Source organism: Aythya ferina (assembly GCF_964211825.1).
Source record: "Aythya ferina genome assembly, chromosome: 13".
Lineage (NCBI taxonomy): Eukaryota > Metazoa > Chordata > Aves > Anseriformes > Anatidae > Aythya > Aythya ferina.
Window position 1 is genome coordinate 1,622,711 of NC_140311.1, and position 8,928 is coordinate 1,631,638.

General features: G+C 44.8%; 1 protein-coding gene across 2 annotated transcripts; it reads left to right on the forward strand.

Moving 5' to 3' along the window:
* Nucleotides 1-248: 248 nt before the first annotated feature.
* On the forward strand, nt 249-7,428 carry LOC311444207 (uncharacterized protein). Of its 2 annotated transcripts, none has more exons than XR_014697728.1 (2): nt 249-333; nt 5,884-7,428. XR_014697728.1 is itself a non-coding variant. In XM_084535176.1 (2 exons), the coding sequence occupies exons 1-2, from the start codon at nt 296-298 to the stop codon at nt 6,168-6,170; spliced, it is 729 nt and encodes a 242-aa protein (XP_084391302.1). In that variant the 5' UTR covers nt 260-295; the 3' UTR covers nt 6,171-7,428. The 2 variants fall into 2 exon arrangements, 1 of the variants encoding a protein (XP_084391302.1); XM_084535176.1 differs by having other exon boundaries at nt 260-333; nt 5,480-7,428.
* Nucleotides 7,429-8,928: the final 1,500 nt, after the last annotated feature.

Genomic DNA, 8,928 nt, shown 5'->3' on the forward strand with positions numbered 1-8,928 from the left:
TCTCCCCGTAATCTGCTCCAGCTGTTGCCATGTATTTAAGGAAGTGTCTGGGACTCCTCTGCCGAACAGAACATCAGTTTTTCCAGACAATTGAAAGTTAGTAACTGTCATGATTCAGGCGAGCAGTTCTTGTGTAACCAGCTCTGGGGATGGTGCCTAGCCAAACAAATCCTGTTGGCGTAGCCCAGCGCTCTGACGTGGTGCACTATGCACGGGGCTATATATAAAAACCAGGAAGCAATCCAAAGGAAACGGCACACTTAGCTCTGCTGCAGACCATACACAGCATACAGTGATGGAGAAAGCTATTTCTGGCTGCTTTTTCCAGCAAATGTAAGTATTTTTGCTTTTAAACTAAGTGAAAGCTAACATGCTTCATTACAGTCAGGGTATTCGGTGGTAATTTGGGTTTCAACGTTGTTCTCCTGTACATGTATGTTCTCTGACACGGTTCCAAGGAGAATTTTGGAAGGAATTATTTGTTTAAGAGTAGGAGATATTTTTATGTACCTCTCAGACTACAATGACATAACCAAGACCGCTGAGGAGCTATTGTTAACTGGAATTTGTAAATTGTCTCAGGAGAACAATGTCGGTACAGATAAAAACCAGCACAGATGAAAATGCTAATTCAGGAGACCTGCCATGGGTTTGAGCTGAGGCTGCTACCTGGAGCAGGACTAAAGAGAAGCTGTCTAAGTGTCACTGTCCACACGCAGCAAGCCGCCTGCGGATGACCTGCAACTAAAACCACAAGAGGCTGTTTTGAAAACCATAAATAAATAGATGACTTGGCTCAGGTTGCCTTCTTTGCCGGTTCTGGCCATTGTGGCAGGATGGGGGCAGCCGTTTTGGAAGCAGCCCCATGCTTGTTCCCCCCCCAGGGCCCCATCCCAGGCCTGATCCCACCTGCCTGGCATGGACAGAGGAGGACAGAGGAAGGTTTGGTGATGGAGAGTGGCTGCTCTGTGCTCCCCGTGGTCCTTTGTGGGCTGGCAGGATTTGCCAGCTGCGGGAAGCTTTTTAATTTATATGAAGGCTGTGGCTGCCTACTGATAAGGCCAAGACCAATCTTTGGCACTGAGGCTGGATGGAGCAATGAGGACTGCACCCAAATCTATCCTTGGTGCCTGTGGGCAGCGCTCTCTGCTTCCCCTAAAACCTAGCCCATGCCCACACAGCATTCAGGAGGGTGCACACCAGCAGGTGCCAAAATTGTGCTGAGGGCCATTGAAGCTCTAAATACAACTTAATGAAGGTCCAGTGCCAGGAATGTCTCCTAGCTCTGATTAATTTCCTGGAGCAGATGTATCCAGGTAGCGTTTGGAGCAAGTACTGGGACCTGGGATGCTCTTTTCCCTAGAACCCCTCCCCAGCTAGCCATATGTGGTCCCTGACCCTTTCCTAATCCCTGCCCAGGCCCAGGGTGTCAGCTGTTTTCCTGTGCTGTGCCCAGATTCCTCAGGTGGTACGAAAAGCGTCCCCGCCTCAGGACAATCTGCAGCCTGCTGGTCGGGATGCTGCTGAGAGATAAACATCTCAATCCCCTGCGGCAAAGGAGGAAATCGAACCTAGTTCTGCTGCATTCTGGGTGGGAACTTTAACCACTAAATCATAGCATGAAAGGGGTGGAGGGAAGGAGCCACAACAATGATCCCATCTCCTGAAGCAGCCGTTCCCTGAAAGGAAGGACACCACAGACATGTCTTGAACAGAAAGTGGGAAGGCATCAGCCTTTGGGAAACTCCAGTTCTTCTGCAAAGTGCCTTGTGACCTTACCTGAAATATTGGCAGTGTTACGTAAAGCTTTCAGGAAGGGAAGATGTGAAAAACCCTTTGAGCTCCTGAGCATCTGGACCGACTACTTCTGGGCATGTCCTCCGGCTGTACAGGCTGCTCAGCATCCTTTTCCAGCACTCGTCATTGCGACAGCCTGGGGCTCGTCACCAAGACCTGGGGTGCAAGATAGGACCCAACGCCCAGAAGCTCCACGTTAAAATGTTCCACATGGCCGTGATGAAGAGCTGTTGTAAATCCAAACGTTGGTGTCTTCTTCATTTTGAACTTACATGAAAAAGAGAGAGAGAGAAAGAGAGAGAGAGAGAGAGAGAAAGAAAGAAAGAAAGAAAGAAAGAAAGAAAGAAAGAAAGAAAGAAAGAAAGAAAGAGAGAGAGAGAGAGAGAGAAGGATGGAGGAAATACATGAATGGGCAAGCTCACTGGAGAAATCTGGTTTTATCAACATGGCAAACTTCCTCTGGATTCAGTTTATTTTCCAGTGAAGTTTTATTTCCACATTTTACGGAGATGTAAAAGCCCGAAGTTAATGAATTGCACATTTTCCTCACTCTTTCAGCTGCTCAAACCAGTTTAGATCTGTTTACTAATCTTCATCTGGCAATCACAGCCTTGAATTTAGCTGAAGTCTTGTGGCCAGCTATGTCGACCTTCAGCATGCAGCAGCCTGGGTGAGGTTATGTGTACTTTCCACCATGTGACAACTCATGGCAGTGACCAGTTGTCTTAAAATGAGCTAAGACCTTCCAGGGAAATCATTTATATGCTAAAAAATCTACTTAATATTAAAATATACAAAAAAATTGGCTGCAATCCAAAAAAGCGGAAAATGTTCTTAATAATACCTGTTCAAACAAGGAGCAGCGTGCTTGAATAACAGGATAAATCAGAGTTCAGCTACACATACCACAGCTTGGTTTTCCTCCACTCCTAGCCAGGGAGAGGTACAAGCTTTCCCACTGTGGATTGGGATGGTTTGTTCCAATAGTAGATCCTCGTTTCATCAATGTTCTCTATCCAAACAAATGGCCAAACCAGTGCTCAGAGATTAACCTTTCTCTTCACCTCCTCTTTCATCAGCAGTGAAACAAAGCTTCTTTGTAAGTTAGTTTACAGTAAAGGGACTGCACTGTCAAGGGACCTTGTTTTAATGGAAAGAACACTGAATTACAGAAAGGTTTTGCTTTTTACAGAAATTGAAGTATCATTTTTTTCTAGTTAATCACTGTGGCAAACTAGGGCAAGATGAACTGTACCACAATTCAGATGTAGTAAAGGACTAAATTTTTCCTACTTCTTTGGAAAAAGGATTCCACTAACAAGTTGGTTCAGACATATAAAAGAAGAGAAAAGGTGCATATGAATTTTGGATGAGTCAACCTGGTATAAACCGAGCCTCAACAAGCAACGGGAATCCCACCCTTAAAAAAGTTGGCTCGAATAGTACTTTTCATAGGATTTACACAGAATTATCACTTTTGCATCATCTCACCAAAACAAAAAAACAGGCAGGAACTAAATCAACCACCCGGACCTGTTAGGTAACTCTACAGGAAAAGCTCTGTAGTATGAGCTCCAGGGTGCTCATATTAGGAATACCAGGAACTTACACAAGGAGATCGGTGCTAAAGTATAGAAGAAATGGTGTTGTTACATTTAGCTAAATCTGTGCTCACCTCACCAATGACCTAAATTTAGAGTCACCACTCAAAATAAAAGGGAATAACTGTCAAAGTTTAGTTAGAACAGAGTCTGGATAAAGATGGGTTTGGAAGTGTTACAGCAAACAACTGAGGCACAACTAAATGATGAACTCGAAACACAACACAAACAGCCTTGTAGATGACTCAAACAAAATTGTTAGTGTAACTATAACAGCCATCTTATTTTAATGATTGGAAATAGTGCTTTCTGAGCAAAGAGTACATTGCTGTGTCCCAGGGTCTCCTGAACAAACATTCAGGTGTGACATGAGCCATAACTTAAATATTATCTGAATAGATGGTTTTTGACAAAATCGACAATATTATATGGTTATAAACATTTGGTAATCTAAATGCTTTTCAGGGATGTGAGAAATAGGGTTGAGAGGCAGCTGAAGTCCATCAGCCTCCCAGCAGATGATGTCTGTTCCTCCCTGTACTCCTAATGTCCACCCTGAACACTCCCTGTAATGGAGGGTCCACGATTTCTCATGACAAGCTATTCCAGTGGTCGATCACCCTTCTTGTTAATGCTCTCCTTACTTGTGATCTGAATTATCTTAATGTAAAATAAACAAATGAGTGTCTCCTCTAATCCAGACTGCGCAACCCCGGCTCCCTTCCCTCTGTATCATGTCTTATCTCTCTCTCATCACTGTCTTCAATCTCCTTGAAACACCTTCAGCAATCAATACTCTGAACTGCTGACCTCAAAACTGGTTTCAGTGCTTCAGTCAAGACCGAACTTGTGCCAAGCAAAACTGAAGACTCATCCCATGTATTTCCAGACACCATTCCTGCCTGTGCATCACAGGACGGTCCCTGCCTTTTCCTAGTGCAAGCGTTGCTGACACGAGCTGGGGGTGTTGCAACCACCGCAAGGTGCAGGCTGTATCAATAACCGTGTGCGTCGGCACTGCCGCCTACGGCAGCCGTCCTCCTCCCCGGGCTTCTTCCCTCTCCCTCCCACACCTCTGTTCCTTTTCTCACTCATCACTTCGCAGGTATCAGCTGTTGTCTAGATCTGACACTACTTGCAGATTTGTGGTAACAAACTTAATGAGCAAACTTAATAGGCACAAACTCTGATACCTGTTGTAGTTAATGAGAACGCACAAAAGGACAGATGTCTGCAAGATCTTCTGATACAGCATTCCTTCCATCTCTGATAATTAGCCTCTTCTTCTTTTCCCACCTAGCTATGCATGACTTAATTGTTGTTTCATCTAGTCCACATTCCCTTAGCTTGTTCCTTTGTAGGAATGTTTTGTGAAGCAATATTGGAAGTCTTCATAAAATTCAAGACATATGATGCTTGCTGATTGTTTTTCCCCCCATGAGATCTATTATCCTTCTACTGAAGCAAGCTGAGCTCATTTAACAGGCTTTATCTGTGAGAAAACCACATTATTCTTCCTTATGTCCACTCTATTTCTTAGATAACAACGTGTTTGATTATTTCAGTCATTTTCTGGGAACTGCCTACTTTTGCTCTTCCCTTTGAAAGGCAGAGCCCACCTTTGCTATTTCATGTTTTCTGGAACTTCTTTCATTTTACTTTTAAGATTTCCCAGTGATATTTGATATTACGTTGAATTATTGACCCACAAAGGCAAACAGAAAAAAAAAAAAAAAAAAGGAAAGAAAAATAAGCTTTCATAATGAAAGTAGCCCTATTCCGACCTTAACTTTCCCAGTAATAGTCAAGTCATTCCAGTTCCCTGAAATGACCCCTGCAGTAATTACAAGAAAATGTTATAATTCTTGGGTTTTATATGCAATTTATTTAATAATTGATGAGCTGTGAGGATTTCACATACTGAATGACTCTGAAGCTGGGTAACTGACCAAAGCCACAATGATGCTGGAGTGTGCAGGATGCCAGCCAGTGCCTGTACAAAAGCAGGTAATATAATGCTAATTTTCTGCAACGTATCCCACTCATCTTACATGTAATCAACTTTTTTATACGCATTCCAGATATTCTTCCCTGACTAGTATTTCTATGGAGAGAGACCACATGAAAGATCTCAGAAGATACCTGGTACTTAAATATATCCAATACCTTGTCCTGTCTTCTTCAAATGCTGTCAGCACCCTTCTGGGCTTGCTGGGCAGCTTGTACGTGACAATCATCCTGCAGTCTGCAAAGGTTTCGTCCAAGTCCACCGCAGTTCTCATCGCGAGTCTAGCAAAAGCAGACATCCTGGTTTCTGTTAGCGTTGCTGCTGAGATGGTCGCGTGGACCTTTGATGTTGCTATCTCATCTCCAGCATTCGCCTCGGCCCTGCTGCAGAACCTGCTCACTGCAAACGCACACATCAGCGCCTTGCTGCTGAGCTGCGTTGCCCTCGAAGCTTACTTGATCACCTTCTTCCCCACAGAGTCTCGCCATCTGCGGACAGTGAAAAATGCCCGATGGACTTCCAGGATCATCTGGCTCTTGGTAGCCGCCGAGTGCATCCTGTTCCAGATGGATGACCTCCTGAAGGCCAGCAGCACTCCTGCTCTCATCTGCAGCCCCTTGGTGTTTTATTTCTCCATCAGGGCCGCAGCCCTCCTCAGGTCCCTCAGTTACTTCCTGGGCATTCTTCTAAGGATTGTCAACGTGTACTTCTACTACAAAATATTTTTTAGCATGTCCAACAGATCCACACTAAAAACAAAGTAATGCATATTGCCAGAGAAGGCATTGCTGTGACACCAAAGACAGTTCAATGCAAGCTCCAGGTATTGGTTTGAAAACCATTCAACAACAACAACAGCAGCATTTTGCTGTGGCTGTTTGTGCTAGCAGCCTGAGCATAATGCGGTCCCGCCTTGCATGTTCTCAATCTAGAGTTTGTTCACTGTGCAGGTGAAACAAACAACATTTCATTCAGGGTTGGGAAAAAAATCCAAGTATTTTTATATAAAAAGGGTGCTTAGAGGCTTACTCAGGGATCTGTTGAGCCAAGAGCTGTATATTTGTACACTAAGGACACTGCCTATGACCTAAAATCTTGCTAACCCAGACAAACCACTGGGACCAGCAGGCAGGATCAAGAGATAAGGTGAGTCCATGGGCTGAGCTCATGGGCTGGTCCCGTGGCCAGCATCGGCCCCACCATGGGAGTCCCCGTGACAGAGCGAGGCAGAGCTGCCACCTCGGTGTGCCCATGGAGCTGCTCCTGGAAGGTGACCACAGCAGGGTAGTGTCTGGCACATCCCCAGCCAGAAAAGCCAGAATGTAATCATTTGCTGCAGCCCTACAAATGGAGAAAGGCCTTGAGACAAGCCCCATGCCAAGGGCTCCGTGTCCTGTACCCAGGGAGAGCTGTGGTTTTGGTGGCCGTGGTTTCTGAGGCAGGGGAGGACACACAGGGGTTAGCGGAGGTGTTCCAGGCCCTGTGGGGGTGTGGAAGGCAGAGCCATGGGTGCTCCTCTGACCACGCTGAAGCTCAGGTGGATGTGTGATGGAGCTGTTACCCAGCTGTGGTGATTCGTGGGGTCCCCTCGAGGTACTGGGGGGTTATCAGCAAACATAAAGTATCCCATCTCCCTCGGATGCTCCCTGACGCACAGAAGCACACAGCTATGTCCTCCTGCACCATGTGGGAGATGGCCTCCAGCTTCAGAAAGGTTTTAAATCATCTGAGAACACCTCCTGGTGTTGCCCTGCCTTCAAGATCTGCACCTCAGTTTCCTTGTCTGTGTGGCGGGGATGGGGATAACTGCATTTTGTCCCACCACAAAGGGGCTGAGATTAAACTTCTGCGGCACGTTCTGCAACTCAGGGATCATAAAAGATGGAAAGAAAAGCGAAATAAGCCCAAATTAACGTATTAATAGCCCAAATGCTGTATACAGACTCCCTCTGTCATGTTTCCAGACATTCACCTTGCCTGCTTGAACACAGCAATAAAACTCTGACTACTTGAGAAGGAAAACACCGTGGGGCACAAAGCCCAAGTGTGACTGATTTGGCTCCAAGCTGCTCCCCTCCAGGCTGCGTTAGGTCCTCACACACAAACCTGTATCTGCGAATACCTGACGTGCCCCACCAGCACCAGCTCCTGGGCAATTAGACTGTTAGGGCTGAAAATTGGATCTGTGGGCACTTCTCTGAGTGGGCTGTGACCCAAGGTGACAGGAGGCCCAGGAGCTGTCAATTAGAGATGAGACTTCAGAGAGACAAAGCAAGCAGTGAGTGCGGAGGAGTTTCCTGCTCTGCTCCTATCACCAGCTAGTTTCTGAATTTCGCAATTATATTTTTTGTACTTGGTCTCAGAAATGTTTTTTTTTTTTTTTTTTTTTTTTTTCCCTTCTTCACCACAATAAACTTGATCCTCCCTGTTTCCTTTCCTCCTTCTCTCATTTCTTCATGATTCCTGTTACACTCCCTGAGAAAGGGCTGGATCGTTGCTTCTACATCAAAAACCAAGCAGTAATAATGTGGATGTACTTGGCTGGCTCTACGAGGTGAAAAGTAAGGAGCTCTTACCTACAACTGCTAAAATCTTTTAAAATTGTCTAATCTGTTTGGCTGCAGTAAGACTTAAAAAAACACACACACACACACACAAACTATGATTATTATAATTACGGAAATTCACAGAAGCTAGCTGTGTACAAGCAGTTATTTATGATAAATATTGGTGGTGTCAGAGCTCCTGTCCACAGAAATGTGGACAATACAGGGCCAGAAGCAAGTGAAGAGTGCCTGACATGTTTCTCAGAGGGCTCAAAGGAAGCACTGCTGAGGGCTGGCTATTGAGCAGAAGCAGAACAGAAACATAATCAAGTCACTTAAAAAACTTTGACGCAATCCCTTAAACTAGGATGTTGCCCAACAAAGCTGATTTCTTCTGCAAGAAGGACATACTAACAATCAGAGGTACTGCGACGTGTTTGTATTTTGAAAGCCTGAAGCACTACTTTCATGAGAAACTAAATGCTACCTGAAGTGCCGTAATAAAGTAAGTTCTGTTTGTTAAAACGTACGCAGTATTTATTACAAACATGCATTCTTTCCAAGGACCTTTCAACCTTTCACCACTACACTTCCAGTTTTTCCTACAAAAGCCCAAGCAGATAGCAGATGCCTGACCAATCACCAGCGGACTGGAGCTTTTTTTTGCTGTATAAGGCGTACAGTTTTTTTAATCTTTGAATTCACCACTTGGCTCAAGACTTTTTTTTTTTTTTTTTTTTTTTTTTTTTCTTGGCTTTTGTGACAAGTGCCTTTGCCCTCAGGACAATCTTTTTTCTTAAGAAGTTAATGAAAGCAAATACTGAGCATGACTTGGCTTAGACAGCATGTAAAAACAAGGTAGCCTACAGTAAAACACATCAGATATCTTTTTGGCATCTGGGAATTGGGATTCCAGGACCAAGCTGCACGTACACAAGCGTTTGCAGTGCTTGGCCCTTTCTTTTGCTCTTGCCAG

Coding starts and splice junctions, on each gene's coding strand:
- LOC311444207 (XM_084535176.1), top strand. CDS start 296: ATGGAGAAAGCTATTTCTGGCTGCTTTTTCCAGCAAAT. Junction 334..5,479: donor GGCTGCTTTTTCCAGCAAAT/GTAAGTATTTTT, acceptor TACGCATTCCAG/ATATTCTTCCCTGACTAGTA.